This window comes from Pseudochaenichthys georgianus, chromosome 3 (genome assembly GCF_902827115.2).
Source record: "Pseudochaenichthys georgianus chromosome 3, fPseGeo1.2, whole genome shotgun sequence".
Lineage (NCBI taxonomy): Eukaryota > Metazoa > Chordata > Actinopteri > Perciformes > Channichthyidae > Pseudochaenichthys > Pseudochaenichthys georgianus.
The window spans coordinates 18,694,656-18,719,268 of record NC_047505.1 but is presented as its reverse complement, the minus strand read 5'-3'; the positions used below and the strand labels follow the sequence as shown (position 1 = coordinate 18,719,268).

General features: G+C 41.4%; 1 protein-coding gene across 2 annotated transcripts in view; it reads right to left on the bottom strand.

Moving 5' to 3' along the window:
- prmt3 (protein arginine methyltransferase 3) overlaps positions 1-24,613 on the bottom strand; it is an 82,723-nt gene that overhangs the window by 10,532 nt on the left and 47,578 nt on the right. For both annotated transcript variants that reach the window (XM_034075134.1, XM_034075127.2), the window contains exons 12-13: positions 15,618-15,805; positions 12,417-12,503 (exon numbers count right to left, since the gene is read on the bottom strand). In XM_034075134.1, the coding sequence (XP_033931025.1) occupies positions 12,417-12,503; positions 15,618-15,805 (275 nt within the window). The remainder of the gene's footprint in view (positions 1-12,416; positions 12,504-15,617; positions 15,806-24,613) is intronic.

The window sequence follows — 24,613 nt, the reverse complement described above, 5'->3', positions numbered from 1 at the left end:
TGTGTGTGTGTGTGTGTGTGTGTGTGTGTGTGTGTGTGTGTGTGTGTGTGTGTGTGTGTGTGTGTGTGTGTGTGTGTGTGTGTTCTGGGGAACTTTATTGGCTACCCAGTTAAAGAGACAGTGGGTATTGACTCATGTGAGAACTGCACTCTGCAACCCTCCTTCCTCTCCAAACCAACGTGGTTTCTCCTTTAGGCTGAGTCAACAACAACTTTGCTCACCTGGGAGACTTGTCATTGTACAAAAGAAACAAATTATGAGGCAGCCGGCAACAACATAAAGGCAATTTTGCTGACGAAAAAAAAAAGGTTGGTATGTGAAATTAGCAAAGGTGGCAACTTTGGTGACAGCGTTGCAGCAGTGTGAAAACTGAGGGGGAACAAAAACCAATGTGGTTTTGTTCCAACTGAATATGATTGTGTGTTCAGCTGAATAATGTTTACTAGGGTAAAGCTAATTACAGAACTGACATATCTATGCTCCATTATTAAAGAATCAATTTAAATGTTGATAAGAGTTTTGAAAACCAAGTAAGGAGTAACTGACTAGTCTGAAACTCAAAAAAGCTTATTTTGTTGTTAGATGTGACCAAAAATTATCCAATTATGTACCTTCATATTGGGTTTTAAATGTCACTAATTGCCTTATTGGAAATGGTGTCTTACTTGAAAAAGATACAGTCTACTGATGTGGATTTACAGAGCTATAAACACAACTGAGTGAAAACCAATTCACACATCCAAAACAAACTGAGGGAAGGTCCAGGGCCAGAGTGCCTGCAGGTGACCGTTGTCAGATATGTGAGATAAAAACTAGCCCCCAGGCTCGTCTTCCTCCCATTTCTCCCCCCACTGGAGGAAGAGAGGCACTCTATCAATCTCAGGAGCGCACTTGTAGTGGCAATGATGCAGAACTAATAGCTTTTAATCCTGACGCAGCTGACAACTTGGAGGCCAGCTCTCCGAGACAAAGAAGAGCCGAATCAATGCAAGAGAGGGAGAGTGCAAAGCAGAGGGACAGAAGAGAGGAACGGGAGAGGCAAAGACAGGAAATAACACAAGAAAAGGTGAAGAAATGTTAAAAAAAATAGGGGAAACCAGGATAGGGGAGGTGGCTTAAGAAAATATAAAGGCTGTGGAAGTGGTTTCTTTTTTACAGGGTTTCCTATTGAATTGTATCACTTTGAGAAGCTAAATCCAATACCATCTGTTCACAGCTTCTGTAAAAGTCTCACAAATTCTATTTAAAAAAATGTTGTGCACACAAAAAGAGCTTATTTTCACAAAGCATTCACATACAGCACACATAAATATACACACATGCAGACTTGATAATCATGATGCCATCAGAAACCATGTTCAACACACTCCCCGCACAGAGGCTTCAATCAACCTTTATCGACTGAGACAGGCGGGAGCGGCGCGCTAACTCACAACTAAACCGCCAGAAAAGAACCCAAAGTGGATAAAAGAGCATGTCAACCCAATGCAATTATGGCTTTTAATGAACGTTACAGAGACGCTCGGTACTGAGGTAATTAGGAAATTAGCAGTAATTACTCGTCAGGCAGAGCGGATTCACCTCTCTCAGCCGGAGAGGCAGAGATCATCCTCAACGCGCCTCGCTGATGACAACGCCTCGTAAGCGAGATTGATTGTCACTTCTGCGTTGTGCAACTTTCACACGAGCAGCGAGACGGGCAATTAACATTTAGGCCACAGAGTGAAACTTGCAAATACAAAGCCAGCGGAGAAGTTGGGCGCCTTACTGCTCTATTATTATGACATTGAAAAGAATAAAAAGGTATGCCATTTCCTCATGCATAACACACAGAGAGGTAAAAGACCTTGATGACTCACAGCTGACACAAACAGGACAAAGCCTACAGTAGGTGATCACAGGCTTGTAATGCTTTTGTTTAAAAGTTGTCTGAGGGAAGAATTGTTGTCAAATTTCATGGGGGCCCTTTAAAGGGATTTAATGGAGTCTTTTACGGCTCGCAGTAAAACAGTATAACTTTAAATCCAGTTGGTATTCAACTGCAGCTATCTTTGCTTGATAAGATTTAAAATCAACTGTGTAAAATGTGAAAAAACAGTAAATGTGCTGTATTACCAAAACAATGAGCTAAAAGAGAATTTCTGTAAAGAAGCAGGGTTGGCGCTCATTTCCCCTTTTTTCACTATAAGCAGCGCTTTCCCATTTCACAGTCATATGATGTATTGTTTAAAATTAGGTCTAGAAACCTTAACGCCTTTCAAAAATAACATTACCAAACTTCCTACCGTGATTACAGCACGGATGTTTACAATGAATTTCATGGCAAAGAAAGCCGAGAAATTGGCGGTGACTGGAGACCACTGGACATCAGTAAGAACCATCTCTACCTCGGTGTAACTGCGCACCTAATCCATGACAAATGTTTATCACAAACTTGTTCTCCTTAGGTGAGGGGAAAACGGTGGAAAGGCGTTTTTTCCAATCCAAGTGATAACCAGTTTCTTGAAGTTGCACAGGAGTGGTACATAGCTGACAGGGTAACCACTGTAAGAGCAGATAGTGCTTGCAGTTTAAAAGTGGCACCAAAAATGCTACCAAACAAGCACATGCCCTGTGTAGCGCATATTGTACAGAGCAGTGGCTTTCCGTAATGGCGTCATTGTCGATGCTTTAACTAAGAGTCAGAACATTTTAGGACTTCATGCCAATAATTCAGAAAACATCTTATAACAAGGTATAAAAAAAATTAAATAAATGGTATTTCTCTTACCAGTTTGTCGTGTATGTTTTATTACAACAGCACACGTGTATTTCCTAGCGCTTTAAACTAGTGATCAATCATTAATTTGCAATCGATTGACACCACTAGTAAAAATGAATGCAGTCTTGTTATACGTTTTATTGTTTTTATATAAATGATCAACCATGTTATTATCTAATAATTCCTGTCATCTCTGACAGATTGAGGCCTCTATATACGAGCACATGATGGAAGAATGGAGGGTTAAAGAAGCAAGAGAGCCGGACAGACATTAGAAAGAGAAGAAAGGGTAAACTTAAAACAGAGAGACACATACACACACCAAAACAGCACAAATCAGAATGAGAGCTTTTCATTTTCATCAGCATTTAGCCTTGGGCCCCCGGCTCTGTCTGTGATAAGTGATGACAGTGGGCTTCCTGGCGGCCCACTGAGGGGGCTCCACACTGCAGCTCTCCGGCCCCCATTCTCTGAGAAGAGTGGGGGGGGGGAATTAATAATTATCATCATGGATAACACCAACAGGGAGCAATTCATCATCGCTCCCCTTTCGCCCGGCTGTGTGTCAGCGAGCTGCGTGGCCCGGCCAGATACTATTATACGACGTAGGGAGGGGGGTAGGGGGGAGGTAATGGGAGGGGCGCTGAGGGGGAGGGAGGGAGCGGGAGAAGAGGGGGCTAATGCGCTTTTGATGGGGTTTATCCAGGCGCGGAGGCTTCAAGCACGACCGCCTCACAGGCGTGTTGGTGTGAATACAACCCCCCCCCCACCTAACGTCCTCTATCTCCCCCTCAATCAGCGACTGCTGCCACTCCGGCGAGGTGGAGCACCAATCAGCCTCGGCTACAGCACACCTCCAGCCGGACATTGTTGTTGCCTCTCAGCATTTTGTTTACTGTGACAGTTACAGTAGGGCCAGATTCACACAGCTGGCTGGGGTAATCTGCATCACTGAGCTTTGTTCAGGTAATCCCAAAGAATTAAAACACTAGAATTTTTATTAAACCATCTCAAATTCTTCCCTTTGATGAACAAATGTAACCAAACAGAAGAGAAATTCTTATAGCCACCTCATGGTCAACTTGCCATATTGGTGCTTGATAAACAGACAGTATCAGAAGCAAGAAGATGATTTGTGTCTGTAAGCTTCCAATAGTGGTATTCAACCATCACCACTCTTGGTAAAGGCTAAGTTTCCTACAGCAGCTATGCACTTTAGCTATAGCTATAGAGCTGCAGGGATTCCAGATGACAGCTGTCTGTTATGATTTGGGGAGTTGTGGGTGGCCAATGCTCCTTTCCATAATGTTTGCAGTTCCTTACAATCCCAACTACCCCTTATCATTCACGTGGTGAGGGATACTTGGCACTTGTCACAAGTATTTTAAGCCACCCAGTTGTCACTAAATAAATGCTGGATCCTAATAACCCTGAGAATATTGTTTATATGGGAAGAAATCTTCTCATCTTAGAAATGTCTTTTATCTTTTTTTCGGGCTGTTTTCTCCGGGGTTCAACTGGCAGTAACTTGGTTGTAGGTTCCTGAAGGTCCCTGGTGTGGTGTCTCTGGTGTGCCACACAACACAACATCTTATCACAAGCCCTCAGCCCACTTCTATTATGAACCCGGATTCGATAAAGACAAAAACCATTCCCGTTTGTCACTAGAAATGTTGAAGAATTGCCTTAAAATATAAAAGAGTACTACAGGTTAAGGGATACATTCTAAAAAAAGTTGTCTCATGATGCAGTTTTTAAAAAAGGGTCTAGGTTGATAAACCAGAGATATGGTATTTTTAAATGCATCCATTATTTTCCTTGTCAAAACTTTGCACATTCTTTACCAACAATGGAATAAGACTGTTAGGGTGCGTTCACACCAGCCTTTTATAGTCCGGTTGAATCGAACCCTGGTGCGTTTAGCCGCTTGGTGCGGTTCATTTGGGTCGGTGTGAACGCAGTCCGAGACCTCTTAAGTGAAATAAACAACCGGACTCTGGTCCGCTAAAATAGGTGGTCTCGGAGCGCTTGCTAGTGAACTCTGGAACGGTTAATCGCTGGTGTGAACGCAGTCCGCACCAAAACATAGGAAGCGTAGTATTTACGTGTCTTAATTTCTTCAATGAAAGAGTGAAGCAGCATGATGTATTGAACACAGGTTGAACAGTGTCGTGTAAAGTAAAAACAACTATCAAACTAAAAACTATACATAAAAGTCAGAGCCACCTGCCGTCGGTGAAACTCCCTCCTTACTGCAGAACGTCTCTAATTATATGTGTTACAATGTTTTGTATCGCACGTTGTCTGATTATATAATCATATGCGCCGTTGCAACAGTACCGAAGGAGTGGCAGACCGGGGTGGTGGTTCCCCTTTTCAAAAAGGGGGATCAGAGGGTGTGTGCCAATTCCAGAGGCATCACACAACTCAGCCTCCCCGGGAAAGTTTACTCTAAGGTACTCGAAAGGAGGGTCAGGCCGATTGTCGAACCTCAGATTGAGGAGGAACAATGCGGATTCCGTCCTGGTCGTGGAACGACGGATCAGCTTTTTACTCTCGCAAGGATCCTGGAGGGGGTCTGGGAGTACGCTTATCCGGTCTACATGTGTTTTGTAGACTTGGAGAAGGCGTATGACCGAGTTCCCAGGGAGTTACTGTGGGAGGTGCTGCGGGAGTATGGGGTGAGGGGGTCTCTACTCAGAGCCATCCAATCTCTGTACTCCCAAAGCGAGAGCTGTGTCCGGGTCCTCGGCAGTAAGTCGGACCCATTTCCGGTGAAAGTTGGCCTCCGCCAGGGCTGCGCTTTGTCACCAATCCTGTTTGTAATATACATGGATCGGATTTCGAGGCGTAGTCGTGGGGGAGGGGGTCTGCAGTGGACTAAGGATTGCACCACTGCTTTTTGCAGATGATGTGGTTCTAATGGCTTCATCGGTCTGCGACCTTCAGCACTCACTGGATCGGTTCACAACCGAGTGTGAAGCAGCGGGGATGAGGATCAGCACCTCCAAATCTGAGGCCATGGTTCTCAGCAGGAAACCGATGGACTGTCCACTCCAAGTCGGGAATGAGTCCTTACCCCAAGTGAAGGAGTTCAAGTATCTCGGGGTCTTGTTCTCGAGTGACGGAACAATGGAGCGTGAGATGGGCCAGAGAATCGGAGCAGCGGGAGAGAAGATAAGGTGAGAAGTTCAGTCTTCAGGGAGGAACTCGGAGTTGAACCACTCCTCCTTCGCGACGAAAGGAGCCAGTTGAGGTGGTTCTGGCACCTAGTAAGGATGCGCCTTGGGATCCCCCAGTCAGAGCTGGTTGATGTCGCCAGGGAAAAGAAAGTTTGGGGCTCTCTGCTGGAACTGCTACCCCCATGACCCGACCACGGATAAGCGGGAGAAGATGGATGGATGGATGCGCCGTTGTTGTTGATATGCTCTCCAGCATGAAAATAACCTGCCGATGCTCCATGGCGGAGGCTCCGGTAGAAATGTCCGGGATTTGCGTTTTTACCATGGTTTTTACCCCCTTAAAGAGCCTGTGACACCATCCCAACAACTGTTGTGCAATGAAATATTGGGCTATTAGTAATCTCGAACTGTCAGTTTAAAAAAGAAAAAGCGATACCGTTCCGTTAAATATCAATAATTTCGAACATCGCGGGGAAATTCCTTCGACTCATTTTGAAGTTTTGGGGGAAGCCGGAAGTGACGTCAATGCGGGAACGCTTCACTGTGCGGCGAGAGAGCCAAACACGGACAAAGTGTGTTGTCATGCGTAGAAATGGTGAATTACTGAGTTTAGGCACGTTAATAACGTTTTAATGAAGTTGACTACAGTATATTCATATTTGTCAGTGCTTTCATGTCAATTCGGCGACATAAACATAAATGATCGTGGTGAAGATGATGATTACATTCGGATTAAAAATCGGGAGTGAGAGCTGCTGAATTTCCTCCCGTCGGATGTGATATAAAAACAAATCGATTATTTCTGTAGTTGTAAACTCAAGTGGATGAAACTACATTTATTAGTGCTTTCATGTCAATTCGGCGAACATATGATACATTAAATGATCGTGAGGATGATGATTAAAAATCGTTTGTTTGTGCCGGTCTGCATTTCCTGATGAGAAAACAAACCGATGCTTTTTGTAGTTGTAGTACACCAACATGGATTAAACGTGTGGTTTTTTTACCACAATGTTGGGAAAATTAATGGATAAAATGCACGGATTATTATTATTATTATTCCCACTCCGATCGGGACACTAGGTCCACCGTTTCCCCGCAGCGAGGCTCCCCCCGTTGACAGTCCGAAGTGGGCCGGTCGGATAAGTCACTAGCACATCCCCCATAGGCGGCGCGTGAGGCTCAGGTTTGGGAAGGCTAAATAACTTTTTTTTACCTGACGCTGCCCGCCTCTGGCATCTATAGAAAAGAGATCAACTCAGTGTGCGGAGTTTAAATCTCTCAAGTCATATTACAGGATAAAGGAAATACAGTTTAAACTGCCGTATGTAGAGAAGACGCCGACGTGTCCCCCTTATCATTCATATTACATCATCAATCAGATCATCGATCATATAATATCATATATCTCCTGATCTGAGCCAGCTGAGCCGTATCTGGCCGTGCAACACTCACAGTGTCACAGACTGTATGCAGAAGTATTATTTAACACATTATGTTGACGAAACACTCGAGACAAATGTAATTAAAGTCAGATCCACGCGTGTCTTAGACGTGAACGCGCTCTCAGCTGGAGAGAGAAACCCTGGCTTGATTTACCGAGTTGATAACCAGCGTCGTAGGACCGCTTAACGAGATCTCGTTTGTTAGTTTGTTGTTGTTAGTTTGTTTGTTACTCAAACATATCCAGGGTCTGTTGAACTGGCTTCGTAGTACAGGGCACAGGTGGCTAGCAGCGCTAATGTCAAAGACACAGACATTATACATTATATTTGTATTTTACCAGGATGCAGTGACACAAATATTTACATATTTAAATTGACTATCTACAGCACCCGCCGCCCCTGACATCCCCCACTCCCCCGTTGACAATTTACTAGCGGTACCGAAGTGGGCCGGTCGAGAGTCCCGGGATGATTTTTAGTCCCATTCCACCACTGGCTACATGACCATATGATCGCCCATATTGACGCACCTCATTCCTAAACTTCTAACAGATACAACATAAACCGATCCTTCAGCCTCATATGAGCTCTCAGACACGTTCAAAATTAAACTGTCATCGCTGTCTGAGCTTGCTGCTGTGTGCGCCGTCGTGCGTTTACATGCAGATGCTGGGATCCTGAACGGTGCAGCTGGAGCGCTGTGCCCGCAATGACGTCACACATCATTTGGCAGGACTTGAAGAATCCCCGAGAAGATCCAGAAAATTGTCAACATTGAAGGCAGATTAATGGTTATCAAAGTACAAATATCCAAAATCAGTTCAGTAACGGTTTTCAAGGGGACAATATTTACTCAAATTGATGGGTTTGGATGATGGGGGAAAACCGTGTCACAGGCTCTTTAATGTCTGACCAATTGTTGAACAGCATTTCCGACCACATGACTTGTGTTTAAAGTAGAGCCGGGACTCGATTAAAAAAATTAATCTAATTAATTAGAGGCTTTGTAATTAATTAATCGAAATTAATCGCATTTTTAATCAAATATACATATTTGACCTGAAAACAGTGAGAAGCAATTTTCACATGGATTTTACTCCAAGTGGTCTACAGTCGAGTGCAATCCAGTGAGCCAGGGAGTTGGTTATTTTCTCAGACGTGGACTTACTTATCCTGGCCCTGAAACCAGTCATCTGGTTGAGTGTGGGTTGGGTCAGGGTGTGGTTCCTTGCACTCGGAGTCGGGCTAACGTCCACGCTAGCTGCTACATGCTTTGCATTTAGGTGATACTTTAGGCTTGATGTGCTGCGGTGATATGCAAATTATTTTTTGCATAATTTGCACACAACCGTGCTCTTATCGACGCTTCCATCCGTCCGTTTTTTAAAACAAAATTTCCCATCCACGGGGCCGACCAAAGCGGTCTCATCAGCTTGTTCGTTCATGTTTGACTATTGTTCACCGTGGTTTGTTGTTGTTTTAAGTCCCATGCTGAAGTCATGAACGTTAGTTGGTGCTCCAGTATAATCGGTACGCCTGAAACTCATCCAGTGAGAAACGTTCCGCTGTGCAAAAATAAGTGCGATTAAAGTGCGATTAAAATGCGTTCATTTTTTTAACGCGTTCATTTTTGTGTAATTAATTAATCTTAACGCGTTAAAGTCCCGGCCCTAGTTTAAAGTGTATAGTCCGTTAGAATTTTGCCCGTGTAAACGCAAACCGAACCTTCTGAAAAATGAAACAATGTAACAAACGGTGGTCTGGTGCGCACCAGAGAAGCGGACTATTAGGTGTGAATGCACCCTAAGACTAGCACCATTGAATAATTCCAATGCTTGACAATGGAATGACTGTTGAGCAATTCCACCATGTAATATTCTTGAGCAAATAACAGAATGCTTATGGAAGAGCTGTAAACGGACGATGTGCAAATCGTTCACTTTAATTATTCTCGGATGTTGATATAAATCAACAGATGTCCAGAGTAAATAGCCTGCTGAAACAATTCTTGTTTACATTTAGGTGATACACTTCATCTGAATACTATACTGTCAAGAGTTAAAGAGTATTTTTCCCTATTAACAATTCCCTTCTTAATGTGCAGAAAGTCAACCTTGAAGGTGACGAGTGCCTGCCCCGTCAGTCCAGAAGGCCACCCCCCCACACACAATTTAAATGTGATGGAAAGCAGGTTAAAGACGGATTGCAGAGCCTTTTTCCTCTGTAGCTCGACAGTAGCTACATCAGCAGCAGTGAGACAGCAGTGTCAGAATTAATTACAGACACAAACTTATTCTCTCCCGCCACACCATCAGCATACATCATTTTCAGCCTCTGGGAAGGGATGAGGCTCTTTTTCTACCTGATCTACAGTTAAGGTAAATGGATCACAGAGCTGTAGGGGCTTAAACAAAAAAAGGTATAGATGCCCTGAGTGAATTTCTGATCCAAGTTTTGATAAAACTTTCAGCACTTGCACAGTATATGACGTTTTAAGCTTTACGATTTACAAAGGCAGATCGGATGTACAGCATACACGATGCAGAACATGTGATATGTAAAAAGGGGAGGCAATAAAAAGAAGGATTAAAAAAAATGCAAGAGCGAGAGGATCTGTCTTGTGCGTGAACGGCGCAGACGCAGGGGTTGTGCTGTTCATTTAATGCAAGGTTAGGCAGGCTGAGCTGATGAATGGACTGTCGGCGGGAGAACAAAAGCAGGCGCTCCATCACAGGAAGAGAGGCGCAGCAGCTCTCCCTCACCCATCCTCGAGCACTGGTCCAGGAGCGGTTTACCCTTCACACACCCTAACCTTAAATACTACTGAGGAGCTGCAGCCAATACTGACTGCAGATCAGTATCTTTATGGTAGCATCGCCCCACTCCTGCAGGTCAATAATCCGTCTGTAAATCCTGAGACACGCAGGCTGGATACTGCAGGCGAGTATCTAAAATGTGGACAATTGATAACTTCTACACATAATACCTGCATTGTAAAAGCCAGAAACAGCTGGATAAAACAAGTATGATAGCACGAGCAAATGATAAATCATATACACCAAGACACATACTTTACATGCTCTTTTAACCTCTTTTAAAGGACGATTGCAAGCGTGAAATTGCAGCGAGAAAGCACAAAGTGGTTGTGCATCTAAAAAATCTAATAAAATAAAGATAAAAAACTGAAAAATAACAGCTCTGTTCCATGCGGTCTCATCATCTGTTTTGCTGCAGAACCCCTAACATGACTGTACTTACGTCCTATATATAGAAACTGGATGTTTTCAATTACAGAGCCGAAAAGACAGGAAAAATGAGAGGATGTTTACAAATCCCATTAAATTCACTGGCCTTATCCAGGGAGCACAGGCCAGATAATAACCACCTATTGATTATCCATTAAACCAATACACCAGACAGTGCAGTAACTCTGCAGCACGACACAAAGCTGCTCCAACACAACAGGCTTTTCTACCGGCAGATCACTTCTCACAGTGCAGAGCGGCAGAGGCTGCAGTCGTGAGGCTGTTCTGTAGACGGAGAGAAATGTGCCGCTGTGAGAAGTTCAGGGAAAGTGGGTTAGGATGGCTGGGGGCGGTTTATAAGGGCTGCCAGCACCTCACCAAATAGACTCATAAACCATTCTCCGTGCTTTGGTGCCTGCAGCTGACCCTCACTGAGGACACGCAATGCAATCTGCGTTGGTCAAGCTGACCGACACGACACAGCTCACAGGTTCAGATGACTCATTAAATATCTTACATACTGTAGGACTCTTTTTCACAATTTTCTGATTGTGTTTTAAGTGAGTCAAATAGTTCAATAGGGCTTGATTTGGTGAACAAGTTGGAGATGTTGTCAGTTAACAGGGATGAATTATCTTTGAAATCCCTTAAACATCTGTTAAAAGGATGTAATGATATAGTTAGTTAATTTGTGAACATAAGTTATTCATTTGAGAACACACATTTGGTAATTAAAGAAAGGAAATGTGTTTTTCCCCTAAGACTTATCAGGCTGTGTAAAAAACATTTTAATCAGATTTGTCAAGCCCTATTATGCTCATTGTATTTTGTATTCTGTGACAGGTTTCCATGCTTTAATATTCAAAAAGGTCTTTATTTTTAAACTATTTCTTAGCTAAACTACAGTATACAGTAATGGCTACCTTTTGTCTGAAGACTTCAGAAATTGTTGAATTTGGTTCAAAAATTATGAGGCAAGTATGTACAAGTGGAAAAGGCTGAAACATAAAGAATAACTCAGCTTTGGTTCAGTGGCTGTATAACCAGGACAATAATCCACAAGCCAGGCCGACACATTTTTAACACACTGCAACTATTTCAGGCTCCAGTGTGAGATTGTGATCGTGCAGGCGAGTGTGTGGTGGTGTGATTCAGAGAATGACAGGGCGAGCAGGCTGTGAACATTCACTATGTTGTTGTATGACATGTAATTCAGAGTCACATTAGCCTCACTGCTCTGATTCGATTTGAAACTCTATTAAATATCCAACTGACAAAAATCCTCTTAAATACAGAAACATAATCCATCAACATGAGCTGACTGATGTCTATGCTGGTCGTACTGCCTTGTTCCTTTCACACAACATCTCTGATGAATGACAGGAGGTCACAGTGGATGTGCAAACTTTTGTTTCAGGTCATTTTTCTTGTGTAACCCTTAATGTTTAACGTTTGGACTAAATCTGAATTTAAAAAGAACTTGCTAAGGAAAGAATAAAGACAAAATCTTATAAAATGTTCCTCCAATTGTTTGTATTAGAGACCGTAGCAACATTTCAAAGTATAAAATGCTATATACAATTAAGCCCTAATGGAACATGGGTAGTGTTTTATTTGTTTACTGTAGAGGCACGGCATGCAGTTATCAGACAAAACTATTGAAATAATTAGATTTTAATAGCATGTTTGAAGACAAAGCTCATACTTTAACAACTTTACAAACTCTAGAATTGTATCAATATCATTGTGTGCAAGTGGGCAGTGTCTGTATGTGTTTCCTTACCGTGCACTCTGTGCTCTTTGTTATCTTCAAGCAGAAATCTGATGCAAACTCCAGCTCAGACAGACACACCCTGTTACAGTCAATCGTCTGTTGAAAGTCAAAAACAAACACAGCATGTGATACAAAGATAAATACTGATCAAAATATAAACAGGCAACACAATAACATCATGCAGTTGGTACAAAAGTAATCTGATTAGCTAGCAGCTCTCTGTTCTGGATGGAATATCTGACAGCACTGGTTCTTACATTTGTTCGTAAAAGTCATTTTTGATAAAAATATTCACACTGGTATAATAAAGGTATTTACATTCATGTTGCTACACTGCTGCCACAGCATATTTTCTCTAGACATTGGTTTCATCTGTTATAATAACATGGCTAAGACAGGTCATACAGGGAAACACATATGGTCAGAAAATGATACAGGTTTAGGTCTGTACTAAATGCATCAATTGTGTCACTAAAATGCCCTAAAAACTTTCAGTACATAAAAAATACATTAAGTTCAGTCGATCAAAGTTGAGCCAAGAAGTCAGTCTGTAAACTTTTATAGATGCTTACAAAGATAGGTTTGGTAGTTAAATAACCATTAGTCTTTGTTTTCCTCTTCCAAATAATGATATTTTCATAATTGTTTTGTTTAGAGTTTTTTTGTATAACAACTAAAAAATGATTAACTAGTGAATACAATGTTTGCATAGCTGATACGACGTGCAGATGGCTAGAGCAAGACTAGAGAACTGGTCAGGAATATATCTGTTCATAAAATATGGTTTCTTGAGTAGAGATCTAAACTGGCTGAATATGAAATCAAGACTCCATAAGATAACATCTCATTAATAAGAGCACAGTAATTAACTTTGTAAATGTGAACATAATGTCCAAAGGAGACAAATATCACATTAGCAAGATTGTAGTTTCAGCCAGGTATTTAGATAGCTTGTTTAGCATCAAGCATATACTAGCATGTAGCTCCAGTGAAACCGTTCACCATTTGAAATGAATGCACTGGCTGCATCTTATATGAGTAACAATTGCAACATTGGCAGTAAAATCCTCCATTCACACTTTAATGCAACAACTTAAGCTAAATGTAATTACAATAATATGTGACATTTCTGTTAGCCTAAGCAACTGAAGAAAGATCTTGATATTGATTTCTGGACACGGACATGGCTGATTAGCTAGCAAGTATGGTTGCTAAAAAAATCAGAACATATTGACCATTTATCCACTGCATGCAATGTTATTGGCTTTAAATATTGCTAGGATAACATAAGCTTTCTGGCTCATAACATAGACTGTAGCTGAGTCAGTTTGGAAGTAGTTTCTAAAGTGTGTCTTATTTGTCTTAGAGAAGTATAGTGAACAACGTTTCCTTTGAATAACCTTTTAGACTGGCCTGAGACATACATTTTGATTGCAAAACAAAAAGTATTATTGCATGTGCATGGTACGAACGGGGTTTGTCCCTTCATCAGGCATTATCCATTTAATAATCCCTGGCAGGTTTACATGTGGATCGCAGATTGTGCCTTTAAGAGACCAAGACACTTGATGTTGCAAAATTGCTTTCTATAGACAGTTAACATTATGAATCTGGACATGAAACACGTTATATAAGGCAGTTTTAAAGCTGCTTCAAATGGTTGCAAGTTAAACATTCATTAAGTTGAACATTCCTATCTGTTCTCACTGTGAAAAAAACCTCATCTGTTTTGCACAAATGTATAAATCCATGAAAGGGATCTCAATTTTACGGAATAGCAGCCAGCCTTAATGGAATGTTATTGGATCGTATCAACGGGAGGCAATAGATGAGAGTCCATGTAATTTGGGCAGAGGGGCTGTCTATGTGTCACTGGAGGGGAGAAACTATCGATTAGAGGATTCAAATTCCATTATATCAAGTTCTCCCCTCGTTCATCACGAGGAGGACATGATGCTTAGCAAACGGGCCAGTCGATGAGGAAACATGTGATGTTGTGAGAGACAAGGTGTTAGAGCATTCCTACACAGAAAGCTTCCCAAGAGGTATATGTGCTCTTATATGTTCGACTGTGTGCGTTTGTTTTATCGCCGTTATGTGTGTTCTCCCATCAGTGAAAACCGCTCTATCCACAGGCTGCTGAGAGTAATGACGTTTCTTGAAGAGGAACTTAAACAAGGATTAGACATATCAATCACCCAGCGCTACGACATCATAACACACACACACACACGCACGCACTTACTTACTTTCAGGGCCCTATCTTGCTCTCCACAGCTAACTCTTGCTCTCATTTCCTGTCTATACTGTAGCTATAACAGCATAGGTCCCGCAAACTCTAATTGTCCTATCTGTAGGCTCCACTAGCCTCGTACACTAGGATCATGAGACTGACATATGGTTTTGCCAATTAGTATAGCTAATACAATTATCAGATGTTGGGTAGTTGATGTCGTCCACAGTCGACACGATTGAGGATCCAGTCTAATCACTGGGACAAAAAACTAGATTTTGCATCATGGTGGTTTTCCTCCACCAACAGTGCTGCGCCAACACATCATGTTGATTAATACCATGTCTGTCCAAAATGTCACTTTAACATTAAGACATAAGTGTAAAATTGGCATAACTTGCAATATGTATTATTGAGGCATGGCCAAAGCAGTGTTTTGTGAGGTCAAAGGTGATCATGACAAAATCTATTTAGTTCACCAGCGAGTCAAAGTGATATTCTCCTCTTCCAAAGATAATATGTTCACAAGAATCTGACGAACGAACGCATGGAAAACCGGAAATAGAATGACCCTGGCAGCGGCTTTATACATTTTTTAATACGGTGGTCATAGTCAATAACGGTTGATCTCAACATCATAGTCTCCCATAAACGTTTAGTCTCACGGCAATATTTCATTCTTTATTTTATATTTATTAAAAGAGTTAATGTAATCGGTCTTCTTTGAGCAACAAGCTCTATGCAAACCCAGGTGCATTGTGGTCTGTCAATATCACCCTTTAAAGAAAGTATGGCTTCCTCAGCACACGATCTATGTCTATGTAAGCAGTTTAATATATGAATAAAACATGATCAGGTTGACTGATTTTTAAGTTGAAACACTATACACAAGAAATGAATGAGGATGATTCACAATAAAATAACCAAAGATAAGATAAAAGTGATAAATGTCCTTGCCAGAAAAAAAGATTGTTTACCTGTATGACTGTAGGATCACAGATAAGTGTGTCTTCATTCACGACTTCCACCGAAGCCTCAGGCACCACAACCTTCTTCATGCATGACATGTTGAAGCCATACACGTCGTCCCAGAATGCAATGTGGTCTTGGTGCTTCTGTGGGTCTCCAACTAGTGCCAGGCTGATGTTGCAGAGGTCTGGATAGACTGTAGGAGCAAAGGGAGTCAAGGACATATCACAACATGCATACATAAACACGAAAAGATCCTTATTGCAATTTATTGTTTACAAGTCAAATACACATATTAGCATGACAACCTTCTCTGCATCACCTGGTAGACCCTACATTGCTCACGTCACTGTTATACTGTACTCACTTGAGTTTCTTAGTTTATTTTGGTATCAAAAGGACCCAGAAACGAGACAAATTAGTGGTAGCAACAACAGAGAGAGCAAAAGAGAGAGAAAGATAACAGCAGGGGGAACACCTGTGACATGCTACAGTAGCACCTCTGGGGCTTCTAACTCCAGGCAGTGCTGTTAGCGATGTTAGCCGGCATGCAGCCAGAGGAAGGACCTTGGCAACCAGCCGGTCCCAAACAACTATTTTTCTGCACCCGACTGCAGTTATTTTGCCCTTAGGCTTCACGTTTAAACATTGTTGTATTTATTTCCACAGAGCGTAAAGTTAGCCTCTATATGATTGATCTCTCTCAACTATGAAGAATTGTATTTCTGTAGCAATTTGTGTAAATCTCTTCTTATGTGATTTACAGTTCTTTAGTCTTTGTCATTATTTCTGGGCACACAGCATTAATGAATCTTTTCATTATTAATTATTGAGGAACTTTAAGCCCTGCCCTTTTCTTTGAACAAAACATGTGTGTAATAATGTGTGCACTTGCTTGTTTGTTATCCTCAGTCAACAATGTATCTTTCCTTTTGATTGTTAAATAACAAATAAAAAAATCATTTAAAATATCTGCAAAACTGAAAACAAATCCACTTTTAAGTTTTTATATCATTGGTTGTATAAACCTTTTGACAATGCATTTAATCAGGATGTATTTCAACCTCAATGCACTACACATCCAAAAGAAACAAGAGAACAAAAATGAATTACAGTTCATATTTTTGGACCAAAATGCAATCCTTTGTGAGGCCAGCCTGGTCAGCGATGAGTGAATCCCTTCAGGGGTATGTTTCTTCTAAAACATAAGAACGTAAATCATGACTAAAGGAAAGGGTGGGCAAACTCTGGTAGCATGAACTTCTACTCTCAGTGCTGCCGAGACGTGCTTAATATCAACAAATTAAACGGCTCGAAAACCATTCAACAAATGTAATCAGAAAACGCCTTAACATCTTGTGGGTGTGGAGCTTTGCATCAATTTCATGAGGCTTCTTTAATGACTGTATCCATCACATACGCACAAACAATGACCTGATGACCATTTTGTTCTACTTTTGTAATTCTTCCATGTTGTTCACTAGATGGCCCAAATATGGACACCCAAAAACAAAGATTTGGTATTGTTCAAAATATAATTTTCCAATAAATGCTAATTTGCTAATAAACTTTAAGCTCCTACACTATTAAGATCATGCTTTCCACAACATTTTGGCTGCAGGGCTTTGCTCCCGTTCAACTACAAGGGCATCAGTTAATGGTGTGAGATTGGGTCAGCAATGATTCTCATCGCAAAACCTGGAAAACCATTTCTAATGGAGCCAGCTTTGTGCAGAGTGGTCTTGTCATGTTTACACAGGAAGGGGCCTCACATAAACCTACCGAACTGGTACAAAAGCATTGTCTGAAATATAACCGTTGTTCCACATACTTTTGGTCTTACAGTGTACAATACAAACCAAAAAGTGGGTCAAATCACAGAATTGGAACAGTTGTATTCACCATCTCATAAATACAGCATTTGTTATATTTCTTGATCCAATATGATCACCAGATTCCAGAAAACGTAACATCCTCTTTACTTGCACTCAAAGTACACACAAAGTAAACTTCCGTAATCACAAATTAAATAGCAACTGATATTATGCTTGGTGGTAAACAAAGAAGGGAAAAACACAATGAAAAATTATTTGAATGCGGCCTAATGCTAATTCATTACCTGGGATGGAAAATATTCTGAGTTGTTGCTGAAAAGGATCTTAAAGGTTTAGAACAGGGGTGGGGAACCTCCGGCCCCCGGGCCGTATACGGCCCGCGAGACCATTTGGTGTGGCCCTCGAGGTAATTTATAAACACACGCAAAAAATTAAAGAAATCTAGACCGCAAAATAATTAAACAAGTGAGTGCCTGTTTTTCCTGGCCAAGGTCAGGGTCCTTGAACACAACACAAGCCTAACGTGTCATCACGTGGTATATGTCTGACAGGGGTGTAGTTCTGACGGGGAGCACCAGAACGCAGCTCCGCTCCGGCACTTCCAAAAATTGCAGTACCGATAAGGAGCCGTACACATGCTGCAGTTTTTGCGTAGCTGTGTCTTAGTTGAAAGCCCAGTGTCGATCTGTTCATCTGTCATACTGATCATACAGTCAATAACTTTGTTGTTATTAGCATCTGGTTAGCTAGCTATGCTAACGAATATAAGAAGCTTTTTCTACAACCAGTGAGGTAAAGGCACATCTTTATATGATCATTATAATTATAAAAAAATAAGAGAATAAAGTAAACGGGTATAAAATACTATATGACAGTAAAAAAAAGTTGTTATTAATAAACAAGAATACAGTTTGAAAGGGGAGTGATTTGCAAAATATCCATAAAGAAAAAGAAAATCTGTTTACAGTTCTGTTTCATGTGGGTGTTGAGAGATGTATCCATAGATCTACTAATGTTGCTCTCAAAGTGCACCAGATTGATGCTTTTAACTTCAACATTTAAAAAAAAATCTTCCCGGACCCCCCTAGAGGAGGTTAGGTCCCCCCCACTTAAATCATGTTCACATGGATAGAAGTCTAAATACATTTGCACACATCTTGTATCCATATCTTTCTGTTTGGGTGGTCATGCCACAACCGTGCACGTGCATGCATGCGTGAGTCATGGCAAGATATCTGGATTAAGAGGTTGCTTTTTCTTTGCACAACATGAAAGAAAGGTGAAATGAATGGGCTGTGATTTTTAAGCAGAGGTCAATAATTTGTACGGCCCTCGGAGGATGTTGAAAACATTGAAATGGCCCTTGAGAGGAAAAAGGTTCCCCACCCCTGGTTTAGAAGCTTGTGCCAGTGGCCAGTCCTGTTAGACACATTGTTTTACAGCGGAGAGTGTTTCTATCACTTTAGAGAAATGACTGCCGCTGGAAATCACCCTGGCTGGATGTTGGTCAAACAAGCTTTTGATCCTGCAGCCTCAGAAACAACATTTTTCTTAAAAGATGAAAGATGTCGGTCAGTCACTGAGGAACTGTTTTTCTACCTTTGTTTTTCAAAGCTTTGATGACAGGGCAGGCAGTGATTACTCACTCCTCATATTACATTGCACTGTCCATTTGAGAAACATTATGTTTTAAATGAGCATTAAACATGAGACTTAATGTCCTTTTCATCGTGTTTTCACATCTGAGCAGATTCCTTTGGGTAATATGCTTGGTGATTAAGCCAGAGCTGAGATGCTTGAAGCCATTGGTATCCCCACTGTGAAGTAACATTAGCCAACCCAGAGGCCTTAGGCCTAAACTAGAGTTTATAATATGCTCATGAGGATGTCTGAAAAACTTCATATTTTAACATATCAGAAATCCTTTATTAAGTCCCACAGCGAAGAAAAATGTAAATGTAATGTAAAAATGTGTCCCAGTTAGAGATAAGGAGAGCATAGCTGATGGCCAATATAGCTGACCTTTTGCATCATGAGAAAGCCGCAACCTACATTCTCCGAAGCCTGATAAGGATGTGTGTGTACAAAACGCAACAAACTCTTACTGATACAGATGTAGCACTCTAGAAAAGACTCTAGCCAACAGCTTCCTGCCAAAGACCCAACGGATCCCAGCGGCTGGGAATGTTAAGCCCTCCCACTATTTTCCAAGAGGGCGTTGCCAGATTTTCAATTTCAGGATTTTACCATGAGATGGCGCTTCATTCACAAATACAGAAAGACAAGTTTCATGGACTTTCAGTACTTCAGTTGTTACTTCAGTGTTTTGGTGAAGAGCATTTGAACACATATTTGTTATGGTTTTCACAGGCTACTACAGTATAACGAAAAAACATCAGTATTTTAGATAAAATAAAGTATATCTAATCTTGTAATTCAATAATATACAGTCTTTATATATTAAATAATCATAATAATAATGTAAATGTTTACACTTCTTTATTTGTTATGCTCATACTTTTACCTTTACAATAGTTTGCTTTAATATGCAGTATATTTGTTGTAATATTTTTTTGGTGTTTGCTTCCTCCTGCTGAGAACACAAAGAACACAAATTGGGTGATTTACATAATATCTTTACATGATTTTGTTGTGCAATAAAACAACCAGATGGACACACGATAAAGGAAATGTTCAAATTCGGCTCTGATTGTAGCAACATCGGGCCATTCATTAAGCCCTCGTATGACCGCCGGTGGAGTTTCTCAGGCTCCGGCAGCAACTTCGTGAGCGGTGGGAAAATCTTTGGCATGCCAAAAAATTGCAGAAGGACCTTGAGAAGGTTCATTGTTATGTTGAATTCGTGTGTCAATTTTGCCCTTCGTAAGGCCATCGTGAGGGCATCTTGTTATCATCGGTGCCATCGGGCAATCTCCCCGATCAGAGTGAAGGCGAATGCCCGATGGCACCGATGATAAGACAAAGATGACACGATTCGACAAGATGCCCTCACGAGTGCCTTACGAAGTTGCCGCTCATGAAGTTGCTGCCAGAGCCTGAGAAACTCCACCGGCGGTCATACGATGGCTTAGATGACCTCACGAATGGCCCGATGTTGTTAAGATCAGAGCCGAATTTGAACATTTCCTTTATCGTGTGTCCATCGGGTGTCAATTTTAGGACAATGTTACAATCTGTCGACAGTAGACTTCAGAATGTGTCGGAAGTCCCAGAACCACCCAGGCTGAATCAGAGGCAAATTCATTGTTGTGAATTATGAGGGTATGCCTTTTGTGGGGCAAATCGTTCAGGTTGTGGGCGATGAGATAGAGGTGAGCTAATTTCCCTTCAGAAGTGCAATTTGTTGGACTCTAAGCAGAAATTGTACTGAAATCAGAGGTCAATCCATTTCTTCATTGCTAAGAGTATTGTTTTTGTGCTATGGAAAAAAAATGTTCACATTTATAAAAAGAAATAAATCATTTTTCATTCAATTTCATGTGTCAATTGCTTGTCATTCTCTGTATAGATAGTATAGTCAGTTGGTGTAACCGATAAATGTCAATTGGCGTAACCAATGTTTCTTATAAAAAAAACTGATATTGCACAAAAAAGTTACTATGAATATGATTCTAGCACTCTTCTATACTGAAAAAATGAAATTTAAAATTATTGTAAACCAACTGACCCAAGAATAGAGAGAAAATATTAATGTCTACGGCATACTGACTTGCTCAGTACAACAAAAAACGATATTATCTAAGTTTAGAAATAAAATATTTTAAATATACTTTGAGATGATAATTCATAATAAATAAATTATTTTCATCAGTATACTTGCATAACTTCTAGGAGGGTGAATTATTTAATACTTGTCATGTTTTGTGGTTACACCATTTGACAATTTAATGGGACTGTGATTCTTTAATTGATTAAAAATGGTAGAAATGTCATAAAACACTATGGCACCAACAGCAATGCAAACTATACATTTATACAAACATCTAACATGTTGTTTTAATAAGTTTAAAGCATATGTTTGATTTGGACATCATACCAACCCTTATTTGTCACTGACCCAGTAGTTGTGATTTACGGCTTTGTAGTTCAACGTACTGTTTCCTGTTATGTAGGTAGCTGGATAGCCATGATAGTGCAACACCTCTAATGCCATATCTCTGTAGTTTTTTAATTAATAATCCATGGTCAACCGTGTCAAATGCTTTTTTAAGGTCCAGAAATATCCCTATTGCATATTCTTTCTTTTCTATTGCCTTAGTAATGTGTTCCAAAAATTCTATAACTGCAAATTATGTAGTTCTGTTTTCTCTGAAACCATATTGTTGTTGTTATGTTATGTTTGGTGATGAAGTCATTTAGTCTTGTATAGTAGATTTTTTCCAGTATTTTAGAAAACTGTGAGAGCAATGAAATTGGTCTATAGTTTGACAGTACATGTTTATCTCCAGATTTATGTATTGGTATGACTTAGCAGTTTTCATTTTATTTCGAAATACACCGGTTTGTATTGACTGATTACAGATGTGAGTTAGTGGTTTGGCTATACATTCAATAATGTTTTTAACTGTATACATGTTGTTATGACCTGTCTCAAAAGACCACAACAAAAAGGAGACACACCATGTCAACGGTTATCAAAACATGTTTATTTAAAGGCAGTGTTGGGACTAACGCGTTACAAAGTAACGCGTTACTGTAACGCCGTTATTTTTGGCAGTAACTAGTACTTTAACGCATTACTTTTTAAATTCAGTAACTCAGTTACCGTTACTACATGGTGCGTTACTCCGTTACTGCGTTAGTTTTTTTATATAGTCAACAGCCAGGTGAACAGAGATGAGAACTGTACTTAAGTACAGTACTTGAGTAAATGTACTTGGATACTTCCTGTGTCACATGCGGAGACAGGCTGTGGGCGTGTTTGTGTTGTTTACTAACAAGACTATCATGGCGGCGGCGGAGCTCAAGTCTAGTTTCTCCACCTGGAGATATTCTCACTATTTCACTTTTGTCGAGCACAAAGAAAATAACGTTTTAGTTAAATGTAAGTTGTGTCCTGGTGGGTCAAAGAGCATATCTACTGCCCAAACCAGTCATTCAAATCTCTTAAAACATCTGCAAAAACAACATGCTGGGACGAAGCTAGTAGCTAAGACCACAGAGACTCAGCCGACGCCACTCCACCTCCACCTGCACCTAAGCAACAGCGGCTGGATTTTAACCAAGGGACTGCTAGCCAGCGAAAAGTCGATAAAGCCATTGCACGGTATGTTGTAGAACACATGCAGGCTATTGCTACAGTGGAGTCACCCGCTTTCAGAGAGCTAGTTAGCATGATAGCATGTCCGGGCGGCACACGGCATATGGGACGGAAAACTTTTTCCAACTACCTGGAGAAAGAATATACAAAAATGGAAAGGCAGCTAATATCGATGCTATCCAGATTGCATATAATGCATGTCAAGTTGATCAATAGATTGTATTATTCTCCAATGCAATAACAGTACTGAAATGAAGGTTATAAGGGCATTAATATAATGGGAGCCCTTTTTTAAGTAACTAAAACGTTACTTTTCACAGTAACGCATTACTTTTTGGTGTAAGTAATCAGTAAAGTAACTGAGTTACTTTTGAAATGAAGTAACTAGTAATGGTAACTAGTTACTGGTTTTCAGTAACTAGCACAACACTGTTTAAAGGAAACAATCCAAATTAAATGAAGTGCAACAATAAGTAAGGCATGAGGTGTGGACGTCAGTGGTATCAGTAGTGTAAATACAGGGTGAGGGTTGCATGAATGTGTATGGGTGAGAGTGTTGAGGTGCACAAAGTAAAGCAACTAAAGTAACAACCATATATACTCAACAACACCAGGTGTCTGCAGGGGAAAGCAGAGCCACAACAGAGAGGAGCAGAGAGGCTTCAAATAGCTGCAGGACACCAGACCCAGGTGCCCTGAGTTACTGTAATCAATGCAATCACTGGAGCCAATGCAGCACAGACAGAACAGCCACACCCTCTCTACTGATGGACCCACAGGGGCATCACAGCCCCCCCCCCCCCCTTAAGACGAAGCCCCAAAGGGGTCCACGACAACCCAACATCCTTCTTCTTAACTCCAGCCTTGCGATTTCGTACTGCTTCTTCGCCTCCACTGCCTTTATGTCCCACTCCTCCTTGGGTTGGCTGGCGTTGAGCCACAGCATGTAGGCGCTCATCGGCCTCCTTCGGCCTTCTCTTCTTCGGCCTCCTCTCCTTCGGCCTTCTCTTCTTCGCTTTGCGGGGTTTCCTCTCTTTCTTCTCCTTCACCACTTTGACTGTCTTCTCCTTCTTCTTTGTCTCGATCTCAAAGTCAAAGGACCGTGCTGAACCACTTTTTGCAGACTCCGAAACAGGTAGGTCAGTGGACATCCTACGGCTCTCCACACGTGTAATATTATAAACTGGAGACACACTTGGAAATTGCAAACCACTCATCTGGCTCCCCAGATGCCACCGGCCTGGAAACCACCACAGGCGGTGGCACACCAGCCCACACAGCACTACCAGCGAGATTGTTGCCCAAAATCATATGTATCCCATCAAGTGGCAACGCGGGACGCACGCCGATAGACACAACTCCCCGTACCAGCTCACAATCCAGCACTACTGTATGACGTCACACAGGAATCAAGCCCATCTCCATGCCCCTCATCAGCACAAAATCCCCCGTTTCTATCTCTGACGAAAAAGGCAACACTGACTCAACAATGAATGAGTATCTAGCCGCTGTATCACGCAACACCTTAATCGGCACATATTTGTCACTACCGACTACTGATACAACAGCTTCAGTGATGAACGGCTCAAAACCAGAACCCGCATCCGGGTCAGCACAAATCGGCTTCCTATCAGGCACCATGCCCGAGCCTACACCCAACGGTTTTTTTTTCAACACGGCAGAACAACACATGGCTGGAGCAAGTGGTGCCAAACGAGGCTTCCCCTTAGTTTCCAGCAACGGACACTGCTCCTTCCAATGACCCTCTCCTCTGCAATAATGACATAGGTCCACTTTGGCCCCCTCGGGTCGCCCTGTACCTACAAATCTACGGGAGGAGCCTGGTGAAAACTTTGCACCACCGCGGGCATAGCCATCGTCTTCTCCA